This window comes from Columba livia, chromosome 16 (genome assembly GCF_036013475.1).
Source record: "Columba livia isolate bColLiv1 breed racing homer chromosome 16, bColLiv1.pat.W.v2, whole genome shotgun sequence".
NCBI classification, from domain to species: Eukaryota; Metazoa; Chordata; class Aves; order Columbiformes; family Columbidae; genus Columba; species Columba livia.
The window spans coordinates 8,413,806-8,440,673 of NC_088617.1; the positions used below are offsets into that span (position 1 = coordinate 8,413,806).

Below are 26,868 nucleotides of genomic sequence, written 5' to 3' on the forward strand. Positions count from 1 at the left end.
TTGCTGCCGGGGCATGGATGTGGTTTTGCACCAGCTAAGGATCTGAGCTGGTTGGCTGGGGACTGAGCTCTGGGGAAGCGCAGCACAGCAGAGCTGCCTTCCTTGCACAGGATGACTTGAAGCTGAACCTTGATGCTCCATATCCCCTTCCATAGGAGCTCTCCCTATCCGCCAGCCCTGTAAATATCATGGGGAAACCACCCTCCCCAGCTTACATGTCCTGTTAAGCAACACAGACACGTCCCTCCTGAGCGTGAAGCCGTGCTCAGAGGTGGCTACACCAGCACAGCAGGACCCTGTGCTCACCAGGCAGCTCTTGGCTGAGCAGGATGTGCTGTCTGGGTCTCAGAGAACGAGTTTTTATTGGTGCTGTGCTGATGGTGAGGAAATGCATCTCTTGCTTTCACAGCCCCTGTCTGCAGCGATGTGGAGGAAGGCTGTCCTTGCCCAGCCTGGGCAGTGAATCCGTGCCAGCGTTTTCCCAGGGGGTGCTGAAAGAGCTGCACTTCAAAGGCTCAGGCTGCGTCCACGTTGCCTTCGGCTCCACCAGCCCATGGTTTGGGGTGGAAGCTGCTTGTGTCAGCAGCTGGAGCCAGGAGGCAACTCGGGCTGAGCTGGGGCTGCCAGCCAGGATCGGTACCCAAGTCACCCCAGCCTTTCCCCACTGGTCCGCAAAGCATCCCCATCTGCTGCAAAGTGCCCCCCAGAGACAGCTGAGGACTGTGGGCTTTCATCCTGCACTTGCAAGTAGCCATTTGTGTCAATTTGGGCATGTTCCTTCCCCTCTCAAAGCAGTTTGGGCTGGGGGCTGCTGTGTGCCCTGGACTATCCTAGATTAGAACATTGCTGCTGTCACCTCTGATCTTTCTTTTTTTCTCTTCCTCTCAGAAAGAGCTGAGTTATATAAAATGAAAATTTTCCCATCTTAATGGTGGATGAATTATTTAAATGGGTCTGTTTGCTAATGTGATTGACTTCAACCAACAGCACAGGTTGAACTGTAATTACGGGAAAACAATCAAATCTCTATCTGGGTTCAGGCCATACCGGTCTTGCTGCTTTTTTTGTATTATAGCAGAACCTGTTGGGCAGCTTTAGTTAAGCTGAGCCTCCTTTCTGCTGCTGGGGCAAAGAAACGTGAACCAGTAGAGCCGGTCAGACTGCAAAGAAAAATTATGGCTTATTGTCTGTGCAAGTTCACCTACACTGCTCACTCCTGTCTCCCGTGTCCCAGATGACAGTGTCTTGATCACAACTTAACCGAGCCACAGGAGTCGAAGCAGAGACAGAGAGGCAGCCCTCCAACGTGAGTATTGTGCCTGCACTGATTTTTATCTGTCCTATGGCAACCCGGGCAGCTGGGAAGGGAGCTGGCGTGAGCCACGTGTGGAGAATTGCCCAAAATCTGCACAGCAGAGTGCCGGGGAGAGCTGTCACTTGGTGCTGGCAGCCGGAGCATGGTCCGGCTCCCATCTGATGGGCAGAGGCTGCTGTGTCATGGGTTTACTTGCTTTTCTGTCGCTTTTCAGAGTCTGAGGAGGAAACTCAGATTTTTCTAGCAGCCGGGGAGTCGGTGGGTTGTTGCAAAGCGGCGGTTCTGCTTCTGCGAGTGTGTGGGGTTGGCAGGGAGCAGAGCTGAGCCAGCCCAGGCTGCACAGCCACTGCCCAGATGGGACACCGGGCTCTTCTGTCCTCTCTTCTAACAAAAACTTCTCCTCTGGCATTTTCCACTTGAGCATGAAAGGTAATGAGATATCACTGGAATCTGAAATGCAAAGAAACGGCGTCTAGCTCGGGCGAAGTGAAATAGCTGCACAAGGGTCAGAGCAGTTTGTGGGTGTCAGGGTTTATGTCAGTACCCGGGAGTCCAGTCACATTTGCATCCAGGGAGCAGAGACCAGAGGCAGCAAACAGCAAAGCTTTCTCTGAGCAAACTCCTTGGGTGCGGGCAGAGCCTGGTTGGTGGCCACGTCGGGGTGCAGGGAGTTGGCAGGGGCTGGCAGCAGTTGATCCCAGCTCTACTGCCAGGTCTAAGAAGGAATTTTCTCCCTTCTTCACTCTGTGGCAGCTGGGAGCCAGGTTGCAGCGACTGCTGGTAGCCGGGCAAAGTGGCCCCCTGTCCCACCACATTCAGCCCTCCATCCCCATCACATTCCCCATGGGACAGCCTGCCTGTGTCCTCATGGGGTGGGCAGATATGTTCCTATGGGCAGCGCAAATATTCAGCAATACTGGAGCTTGCTGGGGCTCCCAGTGGGTGTGATGCTACCAGGGGCTGTTGTCCCTCTTCCCTACTTTAAATCCAGACTGAAGGAAACAATGAGGGGATTGCTGGGTCGGCAGGGCTGTGTCCATGCATGTTGCCTCGCTGCACAGGGATCATGTTGCGGTGGGTTCGACTGTCCCCATCACCTGTTCCTTGTCCCCTCTGCTGGGACAGCCCTGTGATGGGGAATGCCCTGAAAGCTCTTACAGGGGAGATGACCAGGTATTGAAGAAGCAGATATTTCTCAAATACAGCATCTTGCACTGAGCTTTGCCCTCAATTGCTCGGGAGCGGTGAGAAGGTGCACATGTCCCAGCTAGCCCGCAAGTATGTGCTGTGTTAGGGGCTGTGCTCGGGAATGGACTAGCTCTGCTTGGCAGCGGTGCCTGCAGCTGCTGGACTGATGTATGGCTGCAAGGAAGGCGAAGCCACACTGCGTGGGATTTGCTTCTAAATTAGAGGTGTTCGGTACTTTCCCTCCCCAGAAGTGGGGAGGTAAGTGGGACCTCCCACCTGTTCTGATGAGAGGTGCAGGAATTCCCAAAGGACAGAGATTTGGTGGAATGAGTCCTTGGTATCTTTTGTCAAAGCTCCTCATGGGCTTTTGGAGGCAGGTCATTTGTTCCAGCTGCCCCAACACCATCAGCACATTTCTGTACCACCTCAGTGATGGCAACCTGGCTTCCAGACCTCACCAGGAGCAGATGCTGAGGCTGGGAAGAGAAAGCATCCACCTCTCCTGCCCAGCTGCATGATGCTTGAAACCCTGTCATTTCTCCAGTTGCCTTAAAGGAGCCTTGAAAAGAGAAGCAGCATCTGCAGATGTGCTCCATTCCTGCCTTAGAAGAACTGCATTGGATGTACAGGGAAACATCAGCGGAGAAAAGCCTGAAGTGGTCTCCTAGCTTCCTGAAAGCTGGGACGTTCCCCCTTGGGAAACCCCTGATGGCAGGAGGTCCCAGCTCAGCTTTAGAACCTGCACCACCAGAGGCTTTAACTGCCCTGGCCATGGGGATGGGGCTGGATCCAGCAGCCTGAGGTCCTGCAGGCTCCCAGGAGGAGAAGTGCTGCAGGCCATCCCACCCCCATCCAGCTGACCTGGTTCAGCCAGGGGAGACAAAGTGCCCAGGATGGTTGTGCAAGACTGAATCTTCCCAGCATGTAACCCCTTTTTTAAATACTGATTAAGACAAAAGCTGATTTAGTTAAGGGATTCATTACCTGCACTGTATCCAAGGGGGAGAGATTTGTTCTTTTATTTGGCATGGCCATCTGAATGACTTGGGAGGACAGCACACAGCAGGAGCAGAGGTACCAGTCTGTGAGTGTGGTTACAATGGATTTTCATGCCCTTTACCCCACACAAGACCTGCTTGGCCCACGCAGGATCAGGAATGATGGATTGTCCATCCATCAGGAGCAGCGTGAGCTCCAAGGCATGCTGCTGTCTTCTGCTGTGGAGGAGGAGACAGCGAGACTGGGTTGCTCTCCAGGCACCATGCAGAGCGTAACGGGATCACAAGCAGAGTGTGGGGTGATACTGCATCTATCAGAGCTTCCCAAGGTATTTACCACCCACTTTCCCCAGCCAAGGGCTCTGGGGATGGGGGATGCAGAGCAGCGTGTTGGCTGGGCTGGGAGGTGGTGACTGTGCACCCAATAGGGCCCTGAGCTATTCCCTGCGCCTCACTGCTTCCCAATTAAAACACCTGAAAAATGTGATAATGCTTCATTACCCACTTCCCAGAGCATTTTGAGGTGTTAATTAAATAATGTTTATAGAAGCTGTGGTTACCCTGAGATGTGCAGGCAGATAAGTTGCTACTTTTAATCATCCTCCAAATCCTTGTACAGGCACACAGACCTGCTTGTGGATCTGGCAAAGCCCACCGTGCTCTGGGGAGCATCCTGGCATGGACAGCAGGTCCAAATGGGTGTCCCTCCTGAGCAGGTTAAATCTTTATGGCTAAACCTCAGCAAAGCAGCATGGAATTGTCTGTCAGAGAAACTGGGGACCAGGAGGACAAAGCCTCCCTCCCAGCTGGGGATGGTGCAAGAACAGACCCTGTAACTGCTCACCCTGCTACAGAAAAGCCAAATTCTGGTTCTTGGCTATATTTAGGCATTGCAGAGGACCAACACCTCCTGCTTTTAGTGATCCTGCAACACCCGAGCAGCAAAAACTCTGTTCTGGGAGGAGGGATGTCCCTGTGCTCAGGGGACACCCACTAGCTGGGGGCTCCCAAGCAGAAATAAGGTAATGGAAGCAAGTCCCTGTTGCTTTGGTAATTGTCACTGCGGTTAGAGAAGCAGCAGCTGCTCCCAAAGGGGCTGGGGTGGCAGAGGAAAAACTGAGCTGCTGGTTTTGTGATAGCCAGGACTGTGCAACATGCTTTTTAGGGTTGGAGAAAAGAGGTGTGTGCAGGTTGGGACCTGAGGCTGGAGCTTCATCTTGGAGGATTCGCTCTTGTTCTCTTCTCCCTACAATGGGACGTGTCTGTGCACATGTGAGCAGGTGCAGCAAGTCCTGGGGGCTGCTGGGCCTGTTGAGCTTGTCTGGGGGGGCTGTGACCAGTGCTGGTCCCCAGCAACCCCAAAGGACCATTGAGACTGGTAGAATCCCCATCCTCAGTCAGAGGGGACCCTGGGGCTGGGTGTCTGCATTGCAAACTGGCCCCTGGGATGGCGGAGAAGCACAGAGCGGCTGCCTGGCATCAGGGAGGATTTTCGGGTTGCACGAGGTGGAGGAAAGCACCTTCTCCTCCTTCCCAGTGAGCCAAAGCTGCTCCTCCTGTCTCACTGGTCGGGGGATAATTTTGCAATCTGCCAGCCCCTATCCAGCACCCGCGCACAAAACCAGCATGGTGGAGAGCAAGCGCTGGGCTCCATTTTAGAGCAACCTGTGCCACATTAAGTCATACAAATAAATAAATGCCCAGTAAAAAGAAAAAAATTCCCAATACACGCAAAAAAGCCCCTCTTCAATGTGACAAGTGCATGGTACATCAGCAAAGCACATCAGCCTGACTTTGGCCTGCAAAATACTTCTGGCACTGCAGATTTTCCATGAGTGATCAGGCAGCTTTTCTGGGTATAAACTCAATTTATAATTCTAAAATTAGACCAGGAGCATAGTAGGGTAGCCAAGAAAAGAAAGTTTGGCTGGCAAAAGCAGCCCTGCCCAGCAATCACCCAGTGAAAGGTATATTACATAAATCCAGCCTGAAGCTGAACAACCCCAGCACTGCTGATGGGAAAATATCTGGTTGTAAATCCATTAAGCTTCACTGATCTGACAGAGTCAGAACTTCAGAGTCCTGCCTTTTTTTTTTTTTTTTTTTTTTTTTTTTTAAGTGGTGTAAGCTGATTTATCTAATGAGCTGCTTTATTCTTCTGAAAGGAAACAGTGCTGAGGGTAGGGATGCACCACAGCTCACTGAGAGTGTGGCCAGCAGTGCTGGGGATGGTGACAAGAGGCTAGGAACCCCTCAGGGACCAGGGAACTGGGGACAGCTGTGCTGTGGGATCCAGCTGTCTGAGTCCGCTCTCTCCCAAGCTCCTGGCACAGGTGAGGAAATAACCTTCCTCCCATTTTTCCTTTCCACAGCCGTGGTCAGGAGCATCCCACCCAGAAGAACGATGCCAGCGGTACCCAGAAGATGCCGGGGGACGGTCCAGCCCCATGTGTGAGAGTCGACCTGTCAGGGACCCCCACACCTGGACCCTGTGTCCCACTCTGAGCTGAACATCAGGCGATGCAGAGAGCAGGTGAGCAAAGCTGTGGCCATCCCGTGGGCTTGGGCTTTCCAAAGCCACCAGATTTAGGGGCTGGATGAGGAGCTTGCCTCCAGTCCCCAGCACTGGGGCTCTGTTTGCGGAGGGCACCTGTCACTCTGAAATATGCCTGGTCAGCGCACCAAGGGGCTGCATGCAGTTCTCTGGGTGTATATTACAGTGATGGCTCTGGAAAGGGCTCAGGGCTGTAAATGAAATCTCTGTCTCAGGGAGTGATCTCCACACTGAGGAACTCTGTGGTCTGGTCTTCATCAGTAAATCTCCCTCAGTAAATCCTCTTGAGCAGGCGGCCACTGCTTCATGCCTTGGTCAGTCCACATGGGGCAGGAAAGGAGCAAAGCCGAAGCCTCAAACATCCTGGGCTGTCTGCAGATTTGATGTGCTGCAGCAAAACTCTGAATCCTGGGTAGAGATACATGGAGGGTGATGCTCATGCAACATCTCTGTAACTGTGTGTGTATGTGTGGACCAGAGACCCAATGTCCTCACCAGGTTTGCTGCAGAGTGGGTGTCCTGTCTGCAGGCAGGGATAGATGCTGGCATCTCAAAAAGCACCAAAAAAGGCAATAGCTTTTCCCCACTGATCAGATCCCCAGCAGGTCACAGATCTCAGCTGACCTGGGCAATCTGAGGAAAAAAAAATCAGCCCTGCTGACATCGCAGCCATGTGTTGAGGACAAAGCTCCTGCCCACACCGCAGACCCAAATCTGGCTCTGCTGGGCTCAACCACAGGCTGGTACAAGCCCCAGATGGGATGTTACCTTCTCGGGATATCGCCTCCCCAGGATGTCCCAGCTGGAGGCCCCTGGCCCGAAATGCTGGCTGCTGTTCAGACTCCAGCCCTGGGCAGTGCTGGGGTGGGCAAGGGCTGATCCAGCACCATGAGCATCATGTGGAGCCCACGCAACTGCCACGGGCTCTGCTGCCCATTGCAGTCCCTTCCCAGATTGCAGCGCTGGGCAAAGCAATGGGAATCGGTGGCTGAGCACTTCAAATCCTTCCCAGCCGGCCCTGGTGGTTCCAGCCCTGTGATGGCAGCTGTGGGTCTCACACCCCTCTTCAGCACCAGGGAGGTGCTTTGCCCAGGTAGAGTTGGATTTAGGACTCAACAATCCCAGGAAGTGCTTCCCGTTAACATCAGGGGTCTGATTTTTTTTCTCTTTTGGAGTAGAGCTGGGTATTATTTCACCTGGCTCATTACTCAGCTATGGCTCTTGGAGCAGATGTTGATTCCCAATCGCATTTCACGGCAGATGATCTGATCCCAAGCTGCACGAGCCATGCCAAGCTGTGCCATGCCTCGCGTGGCTTTTCCTTGCTGGCAGAGATCACCCAGCCCTGGGAAAGGGTGGGTTATGCCCAGGGAAGTGGGAGTAATGAACATTTTCTTTTTAATTGTTTCCACAGTTAAATCTCTGCTTGTTTGCTCAAAAGGCAATGAAGTTATTTCGCTGATCCAACCATGGCAAAAGCACACAAGCCGAGCTCCCTGCTTCTGCTCGCCGGCGCGTGCCTCATTTCTTTTGAAAATCAGGCGCTTTAGGGGCAAGTTTCTTCTTCCAGCTCTGCGTGCCCACATCTTGCATATGCAGGCGATCTGGCACACCTCTGCATGCAGATAAAGGCACGGGCGGGCTGTCGGCAGGGAGCCGCGCTGGAGCGTGCTGGAGCCCAGCAGAAACCGCCCCGTGCTGCCGGGGGGCTGCCAAACCCGGGTCCCAGCCCAGCCTTTCACCTTCCAACGTCAGAGGGGGGGTTTCCCCCCCCCCCGATCACCTCTGCAGGGCTGAAGGCTGAGGGCCTGGGTGCTTTATCAGGATTGCTGGCTGCAACTCGGTAACCCTGTATGACTTTTAGGGGAGGGCAAAATTCTTAAAATTAGGGCAAAAATTCTTAAAAGTAGGGCAACATTCTTACAAAACAACCACTTTACTACCAGACTGTTTGTTTACCTTTCCCATCATACACAGCTGGGGGTACCATGGGTTTCTCTCCATGTCTTCTTGTTGTTTGGGGGTGTTTTCAACTGAAAAAGGAAAAAGCAAGGTTTTTGAGGTTTTTTTTTTTAGAAAGCAGAGCACTTTATCTGTTCTCAGGGATTGTTGAACACTATTACCAGCACTAAGTGATGGCATTCAGCATGATGGAGCGTTAATAACACCATAACGATTCAAGCACCAAGATGCTGCAGGTTTTCTCATAATCCATCCCCAGCACTGTGGTACCTACACAAGCCCTGCAGTCTCTTCCTCAAGAAGATGCCCCCTTCTCATCCCAGATAAATGTGATTTAAACAGCTCAAAAAGTAGAGGGAAAGCCTGATTCTTTTATTATTATTCTTTTTCAGCTGGGCTTTTGGTGTTCTTCCACTTTTCTGGTGCCCCCAGGCTGGGGCTGAGGCAGGGTGGACAGGTCTGAAAACGCATCCTTGGGTGAGCCTGCTGCTTTATGCATGCATGTGGTTTAGCAAATGATTCCCCTTTCTAGGACTTTGCAAAACATCACATACACAAGATACTTTCCTTTTATTGGACTTTTTGTTTCTATTTTAGACTGAAACTTGAGTAATTTGAAACGAAAGGACATCCTCGCACTCGAAGCAGCCCGACGTGTGGCACAGCCTTGAACATGACCACAGAGAGTTTTGCAGAGTTCCTGAATAAACTCAAAGAAATCCATGAGAAAGAGGTCCAAGGTAAGAAGATACAAGAAGTCTCATTAAAAACGAGGTCCGTTCCTTTGTAAGGCCACCTCGATCTGTTTGGTTTCAAATCACCTGAAGGCAGGAGCGGGGTGTGGATGGGGGAGTTTTGGGAATGAGGGCTGAGAGGGATGGATGAGGATGCAGGGTCACAGCCCTCAGGGCACCACACCATCCAGTGGCACCTTGCTACAGTTTATCTGTCTTATCCTGGTGGACAATGAGGTTTACTGATAAAATCAGTAATTTTTTAGATGAGGAGGAGGAGCAGAAGGGGGAGGGGAGGCATTCCTGCATCTGATATCTCTGGAGATATCCCACCTGCAGGAATCCCAGTTGCTTCAAGGGTTAATCACAGGGGATTGGGCTCCTTTCCTGCTGCTCTGGTCTGTGATAAAGGGGAATTGGGAGCTTTGCAGAAGTGACACGCACACCCACTGGGCATCTTTTCTGCGCCACATGGATTGGAGTGTATTTGGATACTGAAGGATGAAAGGGAGAGTGGAAAGATGTAATAATCTATAAAACAGAAGCAGTAGGAGTGTGAGATTCTGCTGAAGAAAACCTTAGAGACAGGTTGGATAGTTTATGCCTCTAAAGAATAAATTATTCCTCAGGTCATGTATTATTAAAACAAGAACCATCAGGTTAAGCAAACAAATGCCAAATCCAATTATTTTTCTATTAGAATAATTCCCAATATCAAAATTACGAACAAAACAACTGCACTTTTGGAGGATTCTGGCTTATGATTTCATTCTTCTCTTGTGTAATTTCCAGCCATGTGAGAGTTAGAAGAAACTGTTGAGCAATTTAAACCACATGTTTACATCTACTTTGCATAAAATGGATTTGACAAGATGTAACGTCTGCAGATCCATCAATGAAAGCCGTTCTTGTTGAGCTGTAAATATTCTCCAAGACGCTTCGCAGCACTGAGAGTTATAAAACACTGCCCACCTGGGAAATGCATGTTGTAACGAGAAATAAGTAGAAACAAAACTGAAACAAACTTTTTGGAGGAAGGAGGGAAATGCAGACTCATTAAATAGTGAAAATACAAAATGTGCTCACGTTTTGTACAATTTTTCCAGCTATACTATACTGTGGTGTTACTTAACACAGGCAATGTGTTATTCCTTCTGAGAAATATGGTTTGTAAACTGATGAGGTTTCAGCAAAGCCAGGTACCTTCCTGATATTCCATGGGTGTATTTTATCTCTGAAGTGCTGGGGAACTGGCAATAAATCCCCACCTCTTTGTTCGTGATCGCAGGTCTGCAGAGCAAGCTGATGGAGCTGACGACAGAGAAGTGCCGGTGAGCAACGCCGAGTGGGATGGGGGTGGACAGAGGTTACACCACTTCATTTTCTGCTCCCCCGGTTTAGAGAGTATCATTTGCCTTTCTGGCTCTGCCAATTCAGACTGGTGACTTTTGCCCTTCAAGTCCGCAGCGCAGGCAGGGCTTCCCTTGATCGCTGCCCACCTCCAGTTTACCTTCCCTTCCCACCAAGTGATGCTCGTTCTGAGGGGTGCATGATCTCTTGGGAAGCAATAAACTGGGACAAAGCAAGGTGCTAACTCCAAGGGTGGGTGTCACAGGGCAGCATCTGGATTCTAGTACATTTGTTTTCCCTCCTGTCACACAAGCAAAAGCATTTCAGCCACATGGGTGTGAGCAGCACAGGGGCCTCAGAGAGGGCACTGCAGATAAAGGCACAGATTTGAGGGAGAAGCTTAACAACCCTCTTTTCTTTGTTCTGTTTCTTCAATTAGCGATGCTCAGAGAATTGAAGAGCTGTTTGCTAAAAATCACCAATTAAGGGAACAACAGAAGGTCCTTAAAGAAAATGTGAAGGTGTTAGAAAACAGGTAAGATTTCTTCTTCAGCAGAGTGCTGTTTGGTGGCAGTGAATGCACCCTCCTGGGGGAGAGTTTAAGGTTTGCTGTCTTCCCAGGAAGGGGATGTAGCACCTGAACCTCTTTTTTGCTCATACTCAGCTACTGAGAAAGCTGGAGAAGGCTGGGCACATGCAGAGGAGTTTTCCTAAGCTGATGATGGTGGGGCTGGATCTGGGGGGCTTGGAAGGGCCAGGGCTGGGCTGCATGGATGATAACCCCTCTCAGCAATTCTGAGTGAAGGGCTGGGTGTTCACACTTCTCTGTGCGGAGGGCAGGAGCTTATTTCCCTGATGGGAACCGTGTTGTAACAAGCTGCCGCCGTGGGTTTTCCTCCAGGCTGCGAGCGGGTCTCTGCGACAGATGCATGGTCACCCAGGAGCTGGCAAAAAAGAAGCAAAATGAGTATGAGACCTCGCATTTCCAGAGCCTGCAGCACATCTTCATCCTCAGTAAGCACCACTGCCTGTTGTAAGCTCGGCTTTGGCTGGCTGGGACTTTCCTCAGTTAATGCCTCTCCCAAACATTTGCACATAAGCCAGTGACTGGGCAACCAAGAGGGGCTTGGGGATGGGGAGAAGGGAGGGAGCCAGTTTGAGTGTGTGGGCCTTGAAAAATCAGAGCTGGCCAGGACTGCGGATGGCAGCCCATGTCCTCTCCGAGAAGAGGTAACTGCTCGCACGAAGTGGCAGAGCTGGGGGGGTCACAGCCCTCTGCACCTCCAGAAAAATAAGAGATGCTCATGCTGAGAGCAGCCCTGGGCCAACCAGGTCATGTCAGCTGCTTGGATAAAAGATGCATTCGGCATCGCAGAAGCAACACTGGCAAAGACAGGGAAGTCCCAGCAGCAGCTCAGGATGGTTAAATGGAAATCAGGCAGCACGTGCGATGGATCCTCTCCCAAGCCTTTGGCAGAGCTCCCAGCACCACTCTGGCTCAGGGTGTGTTTCCCTGGGGATCTGGTTGGCCCAGGGAGGCTCATGGGGGTAAAGGAGATAAGGCATTTAGGAGGGATGGAAAAGTGCCAGCAGCCTGTGGTTTATCTCCCCTATTATGCCATCACTCCCCAAGTGCTGCTTTGGAGCAGGAGCACTCTGTAGCAGCCGCCCACCCTGCCTGGGAGCGTGTCTGCTCTCGCTCGCTGCAGCCCGGCTGCTGGATACTCACAGCTCCCTCTGCTCTTCATCCCATCACTCCTGAGGCCCCCAGCTCTCCCCTGAACACAGCACCCTCTCATGGGATGCTGCCATGGTACCCACTGAAAGGATGCCAGCTGTGCCCGCCCCACCGTGCCACAGCCACCTCCCCATCTGGGTCACACTCTCCTCACCAATCAGACCCCTAGTCCTGAGCAAACCCGAGTTGGAAAGTTGCTCCTTTTTATCCCTTAGTGCCCAGTGTGTTTTCAGAGAAGGAAGGAAGGTCAGTATCCCTCCAAAGCCCAGTGCCATTCCCTCCTCCTCCGCCCACCCCAGTGAGATGTGAGGGGCATCAGCTCTTTCCTTGCAGTGCCTGAATCCACAACACAACTTGTGTCTCTGCAGCTAACGAGACAAACCGCCTGAGGGAAGAGAACAAAACTCTCAAGGAAGAACTGAAGAGGCTCCGTAGTCTTGAGTAAGCACTCACCTGGGTTTTATTCATTATGAGGAGTGTTGGTAAGGACAGAAGCATCCCTGCAGCTGAGCAGAGCTGTGTCCAGACTGTGTCATTATCAGGGATATTTTAGCATCTAATTCCCACAGATTCCTGTAGATGCTAGACACCAAAACACCTGTAATGGTCTCTAAGTCCTTGTTGACCTTTGCTTATTCTCTGTTCACCTGCAGGCAATAATTCAGTTTTTGGGGAACAAGGGTATTCAACATCCCTCCGTGGGGGGGCTGCTCACCTTGGCCATGGACATGACCAGGGGCTTCTATGTCTTTTCCATGGCACCAGCTCCCTCCTGCAGCAACCAGGGAGGGTCTGCAGGGAGCAGGTTGCGTTTTTGGGGAAGGAGAGAGCGGGGACTGAGCCAGGGTTAGGAGGGAGGAGAGATCTGTACCAACAGGTTCATATCTCAGCAGCGTGTTGTGCTGAAAGCCAAGGAACATGCCAGGCTGGCCAATATATACAAATCAGCTCATTCCTCAAGGGTTTAAAGTCCAGAGGAATTAGCACCAAGAGATTAGTTTAGAAATGTGTTTTCTTTGGAGCACAGAGCATCATCCACTTAAAAAAGAAACTCCTGCTTTCGCTCCCTGGTGCTCCCCAATGCCCAAGGAGTTCTGGAGCTCTAGATCGGGCTGGGTTTGCTGAGCACTGAGAGTTTCTGCTCTGCTCTTCTTTGGTCTGCTGGATAGGAAGGTTTCTAGCCAAACACCCATGTCTCAGCATCAGGGTCTAGCCAGGACTTTGTCCATGCCCTAAGCGTGGGGCTCTGAGACTCAGTGACTCCCTCATAGTGACCAAAAGCATCAGCCCCACTAGCTCAGTAAGGTACAGGGTGACTGTCCCCATTTCCCCGTGCTGAATCCACCCCTACACCGGCTGAAAGCTCACTCAGGGATGTACAGGTTCTCACAGAGCTTTTGCAATAGCTGCAGCTGGGTTTTGGCTTGCCCAACGTGGTGGCTTCCTGTGACGTTACCCACAGCCAGGTGGGGAAATGAGAGCCTGAGCTGTCGCGCTGGCTCTGCCCCATGCTCCAGACTGCAGCTGAGCCAGCAATAAGCTGCTATGCAAGGAGGTGAGTCTGAGGATACAGTATATCCACATACCTATATATATAAATGTGTATATTTATATATTGGGCTCTGTAACTCAGAACTCCCAGTATGGTGGCTCTCAAAGCAGTGATTTCCTACTCCTGCCCCTTCTCTTTCACTCATGTTCTTCTCCTTTCAATAGGGATGGGACAAAACACCCAGGAGTCACCTCCAGAGAAAGCAGCTCCACCTCCAACTCCCCCTTGGCATTACTGTCCCCCACAAGCAGAAATGCTGGCACAGAGAAAGCAGCTCACAGGGGAGCAGAAGAAGCCCATCATGATGTGCCGAGCCCTGAGCTGGGAGAAGGTGGGTGCTGCTGCCTCCCATCACCCTCAAGGGACCTGGGGATGGGAAGAGTGACATGAGCCACAGGGCAAAGCTGCTCTGGGAAAGAGTCTGGAGAGCAAAGACCAAGCTGTTGGCAGCTCAGATGGACATTGCCATGGCCAGAATAGCTGTTAGGGGGGAAACTGTATGTCAAGGGACAAACACATTGCTCTGTGTTAGAGCAAAAGGGTGCTTGGGTGCCCTCACTGTAAGATGAGTGCTCTGCAGGTGTGGACCTGCCACCCATTTCATGTAGAGACCATGTTGTTGCCTTGCTGCTGCCCACACATGCAATGGAGGGAACGTTATTTCAGGTGCTGGCTCGAGCCAGACAGAAATTTTGGCTGGAAATCCTCAACAGGAGGTGGTTGGTGCCAGCCAGCAGCATCCTCAGGAGGCTGTGAGACTCTAACACGCCGCAGGGCAGCCCGCAACAGCTCTGCGAACCGTCACGGTGGCTGGTTGTGTCTTCTTTTGCAGAAAAGCCTGCAGGACAGAGAAGCTCTCCAAGCAGCAGGACTTCCCCAAGCACTGTCCTCCAAGAAGTCAGCCTCGCAGAAATGGTGAGTTGCTGGAGGCAGCCTGGTGTCCTCAGGCCTTCTCCCCAACACTGTGGTCATCTGATCTGGATCAAGGCAGGTGGACTAGGATAGAGAATGAGTAGGAGGCACTTAGAGGGTAAAACAATTAGCCAGACTTGGGCGGTTTGCCATTGCCAGAACCAAGGAGGGCATCTACTAAATGCCAGATGCATCCTCTCCGTAGAAATTGCCACTCACTGCAAGCAAAGTATTTGGAGTTTAGCAAAGGCTCCTGTCCCCACTGTGAGCATATACATCTCTGTTTGCTCCCTTGTTTATCCTCCATGACAACACATCTAGCATCCTTATATCCTCTGCCCACCACGCTGGTTCCTCTCTCGGGTATCTCGCTGGAGAAAGCTCTGAGGAGTGAAGGACCCAGGGAGATTGGGCTGAGCCACCTCGTAGTGTAGCTTATTCTGAGTTACAGAGTCAGCTCTCCATTATCTGAGCAGACAAGAAGCTGGAGCACTATGAATGGAAAAAGCCTGGAGAACATGTAAACCGTGGGAGCTGTGGCTACTGAGAACAAATACACCACAGCAGCCCTGCCCAAGACCATTGCAGATGTGTCTTCATCTGCAGCATAATGAATATTGGTATTTTCAGAGGGCCTGGAATTCAGTGGTTGCTGTTTAGTGCATTGATGCAAGCCTGCTCTGCCTTTAAATCAGAAAGACTATGTGTCAGCTCAGGGATGCTGAGTGATATTGGGCAGTGGGAAATGAGACTTCAGGACCTGGAGCCCTGTTCCCCATCGTGGGAACTCGAGCCCACACACACACCCACAAAGACGCTTCTGTTTTGGCACAGGATTCACTTACCTGAACTCCAGAGAAAACTTGAAAGAGCAGGTGAAAAGGGGTTTTGGTAAGGCTGCAGGCAGGCTGTGAGGATAATTAATAGGGATTGCAGGAAGGGCTGGTGACATCTCCAGGTGGGCAGAAAAAAATCAAGTCAGAACATGTGGTGAGCCTTTGATGACAGCAGATGGAGATGATAATGTCCTGGCCTCACAGCTGGGTACTCCACTGGAAATAGACCCATCAAACCAGTGCGTGCCCAGAAGATCGCATAAATAAAGTCTAGTGGCCTGACTAGGGGTCGGGGAATTTTCAGGATCTTATCTTGGTTAAGCCACTGAATCATGGCTTGACTTGAGAAGAGGCACAAGACATCCTGAACTACACATCTGTGCAATCAGAAAATAAAGACTACTGCAAATCCTGCTAGAAAACATGAAGGGGGAAATTTCCTGGGAAAACCAATACAAATACAGTTGAGCTGTTGGCCAGAATTGTGTCAGAGCACTTCACACTAGAGAAGAGCTGTGTCTCTGCTCGGCGAGGCTCCCTCCAGCCCAGGGTGCGCAGCAGAACAGTTCACATGGCCTTTCTTCCCCGTGCTCCAGGCATCCCAGAGGATCGCCAACCAGCTGCATGGAACCATCGCCCTGGTGAGACCTGGCTCCAGACCCTGCCTCCTGGAGAAAAGTCCTTCAGGGGCAGCAGTGTCCCCTCCCGTGAGGAAGCCTCCTCTCCCGCCGGAGCGCGAGCACAGCCCCAGCCTCGAGAGGTGAGTTCCCTGCCCCGGGGTTGGTGGTGTGGGGTTGACCCATGGCCCGTTGCAGATGTCCCACCAGGCAGATGGCAATGCGGTGGTCAGTATGTTCCATATCTGCCCAACTTCTTCTCCAGACTTCTCCCACAGCCTTGTGGGGGCAGGGGGTATCTCCCAGTTTACACCAGCAAAAAATGACTGGAATCCAGTCTGATGAAATCAGCCTCTTGTTGCTCCGGTTTTGTCAGACAGACCCATAAAGCGAATGGGGTGCCCCCACCTCGGGGAGGAGAAGGACTTGCCCCCCCCAGGAGGCAGCAATCCCAGCTCCTCCTTATCTATTCTAATGGGCTTTTCTGCAGGGCTCAGCATCTCCCCGGGCTTATCCTGCCCAAGGAGTGCAGAGGGATGAACAAAGCTAGTGAGTTCACCTGTAGAGCCAGCCAGTTTCTCAGAGCTGGGAGCAGATCTGCTGAGAGCTCCTGGGGAAAGCTCACACACATGGAAGCTGCCAAATAACCAGTGACAGCAGGAGCTGGGTTTGCAGGACAGGTTCTTACACCATATCAACCTTCTTACCATGGCCGTACAAATCTCCCACTGAGTGAGATTAGGGAAGGGTGGGCTGTTCCTCTGCGGCCACCACCGCATCCCCCACTCGCTCAACCCCCTGCCTGGAGCTGCTGTGACCCAGGGATAGGAGAGCACTGCTGGATGGTGATGTGGAGACCTGCTGTGGCTGCCTGACCCCCACGGCCACCAGGACCCTTCTCCCCAGCACAGCACCCAAAGGCAAGAGTGATGCACAGGCCAAGGGCTGCCACAGGGCACAGAAAGGGCAGGAGAAACCACATATGTCACCTGCTGGAGTTGAGAAATCACATGAAAATGCTCTAATTAACCTGATTATTTTTTCCTCCTTCTTTTAGTTATTTAACAGCAAGCAAGCCAGGCTCCCCCAAGGTTTCTCCATCATATGAAAACCTAAAAATGACTGCACGAAGAGAGCAGCTCTGTCTCCTGCACAAGCACCTTTCCCTGCACCAGCTGGGGCTGGTGAGCAGCTGCACCTCGGCTGACCGGGATGGCAGTAGCTTCTCCAGCCATTTGCTCAGGTCCAAAGATGCCGATGGGAGGACGAGGTCGCATGACGGCTGGGAAGATCACGCAGCCTTGCTGAAGCTTCCTGCCACCATGGTGTACGTGAGGGATCAGCACCTGGAGGAGAAGCTGCAGCTCCTCAAGCATAGGGAACGGCTCCAGCATTTCCTCATGCAGCAGTGCCAGCCCGACCAGCGGGCTGATGGAGACCCAAAGCCCGTCCAAGAGGAGCGGCCACTCTCCCCATGGCTGAGCATCACACCGGCATGCAAGGAGGAAAGGTCCTTCCTGGAGGATGCCATGGATGGGAAAGCAGAGAAGGATCTTTTGCTGAGCCGAGACAGCATCAAGCTCCGAGGAAAGGTGGAGGCAACAAGAGACGATAGTGCAGACGCACCGCTGGATCTGTCAGACTCCAGCCGTGGCAGGGAAATGGGCTGGCACAACCGGCGGGAGCCCCAGGGGGCTGGTAGCCCACGGCTGAGCCCCAGGGAGAGCCCTGCCTTGCCGGTAGCCTGTGGCCCCTGCGGGAGACACGGGGCAGAGAGGGACAACTTGTGTTTACCCTGCCACTGGCCCAATGCCACCCGGGCACTGCCTGATGCTGTCAAGGAGGAGGAAGAAGAGGAGGAGGAGGAGGCAGCAGCTGTGGTGAGTACAGTTCCTATTGATATCAACTGTGGTCCCTTCCCGGGGATTCCAGCCCTGGTGCTGGTGCTGTTTTGACCACTGTGAATATCCCTGTGGGAAGGTGGCTTTGCTGCATGTGAAGCCAACAGGATTGTATTGCACATGTAAAGCCATGGCTGTCCAGCCCTGGTTGTTGTTCCCTACCCACCTTCCCCTCTGGTGCCCATCCATGGGTTTCCATCCAGGTCCAAGGACCAGTATGCAGCAGCACCTGCACCCGTCCCTGCCAGTCAGTGCAGGAGGGCGCTGGGCTCCCCTGTAACACGTCACGAGCGCATAGAAACGCCTCTGCGATGCTCATCCCCATGGGTGTCACAGTCATGATGCAGGGGCTGGGAACTGCCCTTTTGTCCTGCCTGGCAAAGGCAGGGTTTCGATAGCTGAGATAATATCTGGTGTTGATGGGACTGCTGCCCTCCCTCTGTCTTACAGCTCGCTTTCTCACGGGCACATCCAACAAACAAGTCCACGCCAAGCAAACCAGAGGCTCTTCCAGAGACCGGGGTGAGACTGGCTGTCAGCGCACAGAAAGCAGAACCAGGTAAAAAGCTTCAAGCAAATGTGACGCTGGAGACAGCAAGAGCAAAAGGTGCATTTTGGTGAAGATACCTCACAGCCGGGAGCTCTCTGTGCTGAGCTCTGCACCACCCGCAATCCCTGCTGACTGAAGCAATAGTCACCCCACATGGGACACCCTTCCAGGGATGCAGGTGCTCCCAGCTCTTTTGGGACATTGAGGAAACTCTTAAGTTTGACACTTTTGTCCTTGAGGGCTCAGTTTTCAAACCTAGGGATGCTCAAAATTTAGGCGAGGTACCTGTAGGAAGAAAACCCTGGCTGTTCTGGAGTAAAGCCCAACATCTCTGCCCTGCACAGAGCAGGAACCACCCATGGGGTGCCCTTGCACACCCTACAGAGCACCCTGCACCCAGCTTCTGGGTGGCATGGAGTTTTCCAGCAGCTAAAGAGATTGGTTTAGCATTGACCTATTGGCAAAACCCTGAAAAAACATCCCTGTCTGTGCCCCCTTGCTCCAAAGAATGCCCTGTGCTGGCACAGCACAGAGTGTTGAGCACGGAGGGAGGAATGCTGGTACCTGCAGCAGGTTGGAGAGGTTGCTCTCCTCCCTTTCCCTGCTCCATCCCATGTAGAAGCCCTTTCCTTTCCCAAAACCAGCAGTGTCTGCAATCTGTGGACACAGGGTGCTCTCTCCCTGTCCGATTGCAGTGGGATGTGGGCAGCAGGTTTGCCGGGTGGGTGAGAGGCAGCAGCCATAGGGAGCAGAGCAGGATGCACGTCTGCTGAGAGCTGCTCAGAACCAGCCTTACCAGCTTGGCCAGAAAGTTGAGCTCACCTGGATTAGTTGGTCTGGGCGTGTCGGAGCAGTTTGGGAACACTCTCCAGAGCAGGATTTTGCACGGTAGGAAAGAAAAAAAAAAGAGTCCTCCATGATTTACATGCTAAGGAGATATCATCATAGCAGAAGAATTTCAGCTGATTACATTCTGGGTGTGGGAATACAGGACTTTCTTCAGTTCTCACCTGAAGCTTGACAGAAAGCCCAGGAAACAATACACAAATACTTCTGCACTTTCTAGTGAACCTTAACCCATGGAAGGATAAAGTGAGGATGGGATCAGAATACAGGGACTCTGGGAGTGCCTGAAATCAGCAGCATCTGCTCTCCCAGCTGGGCAGGGGCAGCTCTGCTGACAGTCCCACCCTGCATAGACGTGGGTGTCAGGAGCAAGAAATGTGGAGGTCCTAGAATATTCCCGCCCCTTGGAGGAGGGCACAGCTCCATCCACAGCCCTTTCTGCCCTCCACAGCCAGCACGGGTTGCTGCTGTGTGTGCAGACAGGGTGATGCCACCGCCAGCAAGGCTCGGCCACTGACCGGGGCAGCTCGGCTCTGTGCAAAGGTTGGGTGCGTGTCTGGTGCATGCAGGTGCATGTCTGGGGTTGTGTAGCCCCAGGGCCTGCATGCAGAAAAATCCTTTTGCTGTGCAGGGAAGCAGCTTCTCCACCTTTCCTTCCTGTGCTCATTGGCACATGTGCCCTGTCAAGAGCCATCGACCAGCATGGGCAGCAAATTTGAGGGTTGTCCATTTTGGCCTCTTTACCCAGACACGCTCCTCCTCATCTGGGTCTCAAATGAGATGGCACAGCTGGGGGTTTTAAACACACCTCAGGTTCCCAATCTGCATGTAGCCATGGATTTCAGGGCAGCGCTTGCAACCTTGGGGTGGTAAAGTCCTACAGATACTTGTTCACTGGGAGCTGGTTCCCCAACAGAGCCCTGTTGGACCTCCCATAAACTTTCATCTCAAGCCATGTAGCTCAAAGTGCCTTTGCTTTGCAACGCAGTTTATTGCTGAATCTGTTTTCTGCCCTGATGGCTCCCAGAGGCTGTACCACCAGCTCTGCATCTGCTTGTGAGCTTGTCGGGTTCCCTGACAGCCAAAAGAAAACCCTTCTTTTTGTGTTTCCATAGATGATGATGATGCTGAGTCTGGGAAGCAGGAATCTGATGAGCCAGACACGACGGACAGCGAGGTGCGTTTGCTCTCCCCAGCCCATTAGCTTGAGCCATCAGGTCCAAGAGGTGTAAGACAGGTTGTCCTGACCCAAGCTCACTCTGGGAGGTGACAGCCCTTCCTACACAAGGTGCCAAACCCCATTTCCTCACCGTTACCCAACTTGCTGCTGAAGGATAAAGGTTTCTGAATATTTGTCACCACTCTGTAGCAATGGTCACAAAGGTCCCCAGTCATGCCACCAGGTCATCAGCTCCCAGGGAAAGTGGGTTAATTTGTAGATGAACTGCTCTTCTTGTTGATGTAGGTGGCTGCCCCGTATGAAGATGACATCCTACAAGAAGCCCAGGCTGATGGGAAATATTTTTGCACGAAAGACAAAGCTCATGCACTGCAGAAGAAGAGAAAAAGAGGACAGGATCCCTGGACAAAAGGTAGGGAAGAGGAGTTCGTTATGCTCAGGGCTACAACTTCTGCTGCTTCCCAAGGGGCTCCTGTGAGAAACGCCCGAGGGCACTGGACACCTTCCTTGTCACAGAGAGGAGGGTGCTCTTCTGCTGAGCGCATAGACTCATTTTGGTTGGAAAAGACCCTCAATATTATCGAGTCCAACCATTAACATAACACTGTCACTAAACCACATCCCTAAGAACCTCATCTATACGTCTGTTCAATCCCTTCAGGGACGGTGACTCCACCACTGCCCTGGGCAGTCTGTTTCAATGCCCGACAGCCCCTTCCAGGAAGAAATTTTTCACGATATCTAATCTAAACCTCCCTGGCACAACTTGAGGCCATTTCCTCTGGTCCTATTGCTTGTTACTTGGGAGAAGAGACCAACACCCTCCATGCAACAACCTCCTTTCAGGTAGTTGTAGAGAGCAAGAAGGTCTCCCCTCAGCCTTCTGTTCTTCAGGCTGAACAACATTTCACACCGCAAAAAAATGCTTGCCCAAGGTGATACAGTGGAATTTTTCATTTCACTGAGATAAGTGGTTAACTCCTGCGGTCACCTTGCTGTTTGCAGGAGCTAAGAAGTCAATGAGAGGAAGAAAGAAAGTCAAAGTGGAGCAGTGTTCAGTGGGGGTCACAAAGGAACTTGAGAATTGCTCTGCTTCCCACAACGACACCTCTGAGGAGAGCTAGCAGCGGGGCGGGATGAGCAGCGGCACCGACGCTGCCGACCAAAGGAGAGGGCTTGGAGACCTCAGCATCCCACCCAGGCTGGGAGAGTGGCTCCTCCTGCTGAGCCGGGCCAGGCGCTGGGGATTTCATAAGGACTCATCAAGGAGTAAAACACCCTGAAAATCCTCAGTCGGTGCCCTGGGAGGGGCTGTGCAAGGTGTAGGTGGTACCTGGAGCTGGCAGGTCACTGCTGATGGAGCAGCGCCGTGACCTTCAGACTGGTGCTAGGAACAGGAGACACCTTTACAGCACTCACCCTGCATCAGCACCATGTTTCTCCCTAGGATTTCATGCAAGGAGAATGGACTATCCAGACCCCACCCTCCATGAACATCATCCAGGTGGCTGGTCGAAGGGTGGTGACCAAGCTGGACACAGCAGGGCCCCACGCACAAACCTGCATTGATTAAATCCCTACCCAGGGCTCATACACATGTGGATCTTATTTGGCCTGGAGAGAAAACTCATGTTTTTCTAGTTAAGCGAGGAGCAAGGACAGGGGCAGGGAGGTGGAACATGGCCCTGGAGATGGCAGGGAGAAGAGCATGAGATGGGAGGGCTTGGTGGTCCCAAGGTGTCCTGCTGGAAGAGGCGCATGTGGGAGCCCCAGCCCCTCAGACTGCAGAGAGGCAGCCTGGGATTGGGAGAACTGGGAGAGGGAGGGAACTTTTATGCGACTATAAAATAATCTCCTCCCTATGACAATCCCTTGATAAGCAAACTGTGCAGACATCATGCCAAAAATAATGAACTCTTCAATTTCTGTTTTTTTTAAGGAGATTTTTTTTTTTTCCTCCACTTGCACAAGACCACCACAGGTTTGACCTTTGTTTATGGGACTTCTATTTTCTTTTATATTTTTTCTTGCCATTTTCAGCTGATGCCCCATATCTCTGTGCAGGACGTGTGTGAGGGGCTGGCAGGGACACGTATTTCATAGTTAGGGCAATCCCACAACTGTAAAAACAAATAAAGGTTTTGTCAGCTCTGTGTAAAGGGCTCCACTGAGCAAGTGGCTGAAGTAAAATAAAACTTTATACACTGCATTTGATCCAGCCCTGGAAACTCTGCTCCTACCTAGTCCCTGGCTTGCTCTTACCCCTCCACACCATGTTGCAGAATCGCAGGTAATTGCTGAAGTCATTAATTCTCATAATTATGCTTGTCAGTCTCTTGTTCAAGTCATTCTTGACAGATAAACGCACCTATTGATTTGGTGATATGCAGCCAGCCTCAGACTGGAACTCCTCTGCTCTAAGGAAGAAATCTGAGACCTGCAAGGAGCCCAGGAGGTTTTCGATGTGCAGGTTCAGTTCTGCTGGAGGTGCCGTGTTCGCAGGAGCACACTGGGTGGGCTCATCCCCTGGGCTGATCCTGCTGTCCCTGAGAGCAGGAACGTGACTTCACTGGTGTCTGGCTGATGATCTCGAGGGGCATCTGTGGCCCAGACCCAGCAATCTGTGCTTTTTGCAGAGATAAACCGCTTTTGTTGCTGCACTTCTGTTCAGCACAAGAACTATTTTACACAATGGTCTCCAAAAGAGCCACTCAAGTTACCCTTAGAGTCACAACCCAGCCAAAGAGAAGTTGTCCTGTGAACAGACCAGTCCTGCTGGCAGACTGGCAGCTCATGTTTGTTTTGTTCAGAGAAATTATAGCTCTGATGTCATCAGTGACGTGATGTAGGTAGGATGCCTGGGCTGGTGAACTGGTTTCCCAGAGAACCAGGCTCGAAGCACACTTGGGTTTGCCCAGGCCAGGGGCTGGATTTGAAATCCCAAACAAATCTGAAACAGTCTCAGCATTTGTTTGCTTTTAGACCATCCAAAAGAGCAACAACTGGCTCCCTTATCGCCCATCATGCAAAACAATTCCGGTAACAGACCATCACAACTCTTTTGCTCATTGATCATTAAATTACTGTGCTTACTGGATCACTCCCACAACACAGACCCCCCTGCTCCTCCCTGCACATCAGCCTCCCCCTAAACTCAGCAGTGAACTAACATTTTCAGCTACTCTCTGAACTTTATTTGTAAAATTGCATCAGAAATAAGTTTGTGCAAGTCTAGCTGTGAGTACACACCTCCAACTCAAAAAAAATGCCACCACACAAAGGTTCCTCTGTTATTTGTGTAACAGCGATGGTGCTGAGCAGCAAAGTGGGAAGTGCAACAAGCTCAAAGCAAAAGGGAACTGTGCTGGGGACGCAGCTGGCTGCCATGCAGGAACCAAAAGCGACAAAAATAGAGAAATTCACATCAGATTCTTCCTGCTTACAGTTTTCTGTGGTGGTATCGCCTCTATGGCAATTGATATTTCGAAGCTGGCTTAATTCATGCCCTTTTCATGAGACTGAGCACAGCTTTCTCTGCAGTGAATTTCTTTAAGGCGAGATCTGAGCAGTAAGCAATGCCCATTTATAGTGCTGGCTTTGGAAATGCAGCTTCATTCCTCAGTTCAACGTAGGAAAACTCATTCCAGGCATTACTGAAGTCTTGCTTAAGTCCCGTTGGGGGGATTTAAGTAGGCTGGGTGTTTTGCACAGGTCCTTCCCAAGTTCAGATGTACCCTGCACATGTGAAAGAAGCAGCACATGCCCAGGCAGCCTCATGTGCGGCTCTGCGGTGTGTAGCTGGGGGCTTTGAAGGGACAGGGACAATTGGATTGTCGACAGCAATGCTGTATGTTGCTGACAGGAGGCTGTGAAGTCGGGGACAGATTTAGCCTGTCCAACATGCAGTGGTGGTTCTTGGAAGGGAGAGATCTGGGGAGTTTTTTCTCTTTTATCTCAAGCAAAGTTTATTGTAGGAATTTTTGAGCCAAAGCGCACGTTCCTCCTGCAGCCCTTGGGCATCATGACTTATTGTTCTGCCTTGAACACTGTCATCAACCCTTCAAGTGTTCCCCAGCTGCGGCTCGGCTCTGCTGCACACATTGCTCTTACCGAATCATCTGCTAGAGGTGCTGATCTCCAGGGACCTCTCCAGAAAACACATTTTGCAGAATTCCCTCATGAAAATTATCCATCTATTAATAACAGCATGTAGTGAGGTGCCACGTGGTTCAGGGAAGAGGGTTTGATTCATTCATTCACAATTCCTCACATTCATTTTTCACGACTCGAGCATACATCCCTCCTGAGTGCAGAGGCACAGAGCTATACAATTAAATCAATCAGATCCATGGTTTTTTAAATACTTCGTATCGCGCAGGAGAGTCTGAGTCATTTTCCAGGCACACTGTTATTAGCGCAGAGGTCTGCTGACAATGTCGGCCTCCTGGGGCTCAACAAGTTATTCTGCTGTAACTGGAAATCTGCAGTCAGAGCAGAGGATTATGTCACCCACTGCGGATGAGCACCCAGGGGACATGGTCACTCCATTCCATCAGCAGCCATGAGAAACCAGGACTCCCAAATGGAACCGACTGAAGACAGATTAAAACCGTTGAAGGTCACTAATGTATTGGTGGGGCCAACAGCTTGAGTCAAACCCGGCTCATGGGTTTGGGATGCAGGAGATGAGCGATGGAGATGGATGTGCCAGTGGAGAGCAGCAGTGGTCCAAAGTATGAATGCAATTAGAATTTTTCATATATATATTTTCCTTACATGTATAACACATGTAGGGAATGGTACCTCCAAGGATTTTCTGAGACATGCTAAATAGGAGGGGGAAGATGAACTCAGGAGAACACATAGTCCCAAAAATGCAGCAGCTGGTCTTTAGGGGGATGTGGTGAGTGTGACAATGAATTCCAAAGAGCCCTGGTCCCCCTGGCTGTGCTGATTTAGGAGAGGATTTACCAGGGGTGAACTATGGTAGGATCCTTTGGACAAGGTCCTTGGGTTAGAGCCTGTTCAGGAGAGAGGGGACAGTAAGCTCCGGATTTAGTCATCATCCTCCCAGTCCTCCAGAGACCCCCCTGATCCCCTGTCTCTTGGATTCCCATTCACACCCTGCTTAGGCTGGAAAAATGTGTTCAGCAATTTCTGCTCCCTAATCTTAACACTACCAGTTCCTCCAACTGAAAGGCTGTTCTTCTGGTTCCCAGCCTAAATATATTCATGACCTGTTTATCTTTGCTTGATTTTGGGCCATGATTTTGCACAAAATATAACACCCAGCCCACATATGTACTTTAAAGTGCTGTCTCATATCAGATGCTTAGACCAAATCCTGCAGTTCTTGCTTGTAGAAAAATCTCGATGACTTCGGTGGCTCTATTCCCATCATAATATTGGAATAAGGACTCACAGGTTTGGTCCACTGCAGACCAGCTCCTTATTCCAGCAACCCCTGACTGCTCAGATATGTAACCACACAGCCCAGGGCTTTTTTAAGGTAGAGCAGGAGCTCCAGGAGCAAAAGGAGCATGAGTTGAGCATTGGAGAGTCGGAGTAACACTTGACATTCGTGCAATAATGCTGTTGTAAATGCAACACTGCCTGTCTTCCCATTTGTCCGGGGGTTGCAGAAGACCGGAGCGTGCTTTGGCCCAGAACTTAAAGCAAGACTGTGATGAGTCCAGCCTTTCTCCAAAACAGCATCCCTGTGTATGAATTAGGAGCATCTCCAGTCAAAACAGAGCTCAGGCTCCTTCTGTGCCCCCTCTGCAGGGATTCCCTCGGTGCAGGGAAGGGGGAGCAAAGGTTGCTCTGGGTTATACCCAGGCCCTACTTTTTGTGGAAACGATGCTGATGTGCCACCCATTTGTTTTAGTGTCAGATCCCTTGAAACACAGCAACATGCCCACTGTACTCATATGCTGCGAGCTAGTTCTCTTGTCAGATGAAGATGAAAGCTCCCCAGCAGTAACAGCAGTGACATTCAAACCGCTAAATTCAGCTTTGAAGTTAGCAACCCAGTAAGCTATGGAGGCTGCTTCATCCTGCGCTGACTCAGTGGGACGATTTACATCCCACAGCTGCTTTTACAAGGAAAGAATGAAAAAAAAATAAATATGTTTTTAAAAAACAGTCTTGGGTTCTAGAGAATTGTTTGCAGCAAGCCTAGCGAGGTTTCCATGCCCACTTATCCCTTGGCTTATTTGATGAGCTTGCCAGTAGGAAGGATTTTAATTCCCTTTTATCCCAAAATATTTGTTCTGCAGCTGTGATATGAGATGATTCTGCCAAATAATTTAGGCTCAAAATCTGACCTATATTGAATAGCATAAGATACTCAGGATATTATTGGGATTTTAAGGGGAGAGTTTATATTTCACTGTAGGCTTTTAAATGGAAGCCCACAAGAAAATGTTGTCTATGTTTCCTATCCTAATCCTATTATTATTATTATTAAATATTATTAATAATATTAGACAAGTGTTGATGTCCCGCTTGTAACAGTTTCCAAAAAAAAAAAAAAGATCTTATGAAACAGCCATATGAAAAGGCATAGGACCTGTGTGTGTTTTACAGGACAGTTTCAAAATCTCTCTTTTATTCAGTGCCCATATTTCAAGTTG

The 26,868-nt window shown here is 51.1% G+C and overlaps 1 protein-coding gene across 2 annotated transcripts; it reads left to right on the forward strand.

Annotated features, from left to right (window-relative positions):
* Positions 1 to 1,157: 1,157 nt before the first annotated feature.
* On the forward strand, positions 1,158 to 22,442 carry RBBP8NL (RBBP8 N-terminal like). 2 transcript variants are annotated; one of them, XM_005499592.3, is made up of 15 exons: positions 1,158 to 1,306; positions 5,874 to 6,034; positions 8,615 to 8,757; positions 10,040 to 10,082; positions 10,541 to 10,636; positions 11,003 to 11,115; positions 12,208 to 12,280; positions 13,556 to 13,722; positions 14,224 to 14,306; positions 15,736 to 15,899; positions 16,814 to 17,636; positions 18,108 to 18,216; positions 20,169 to 20,230; positions 20,519 to 20,645; positions 21,239 to 22,442. In XM_005499592.3, the coding sequence occupies exons 3-15, from the start codon at positions 8,691 to 8,693 to the stop codon at positions 21,355 to 21,357; spliced, it is 2,046 nt and encodes a 681-aa protein (XP_005499649.2). In that variant the 5' UTR covers positions 1,158 to 1,306; positions 5,874 to 6,034; positions 8,615 to 8,690; the 3' UTR covers positions 21,358 to 22,442. The 2 variants fall into 2 exon arrangements, with proteins under 2 accessions (XP_005499649.2, XP_064888455.1); XM_065032383.1 differs by lacking the exons at positions 1,158 to 1,306; positions 5,874 to 6,034 and adding an exon at positions 8,422 to 8,494.
* Positions 22,443 to 26,868: the final 4,426 nt, after the last annotated feature.

Coding starts and splice junctions, on each gene's coding strand:
- RBBP8NL (XM_005499592.3), top strand. CDS start 8,691: ATGACCACAGAGAGTTTTGCAGAGTTCCTGAATAAACTCAAAGAAATC. Junction 10,637..11,002: donor GTGAAGGTGTTAGAAAACAG/GTAAGATTTCTT, acceptor GTTTTCCTCCAG/GCTGCGAGCGGGTCTCTGCG. Junction 15,900..16,813: donor CACAGCCCCAGCCTCGAGAG/GTGAGTTCCCTG, acceptor TCCTTCTTTTAG/TTATTTAACAGCAAGCAAGC.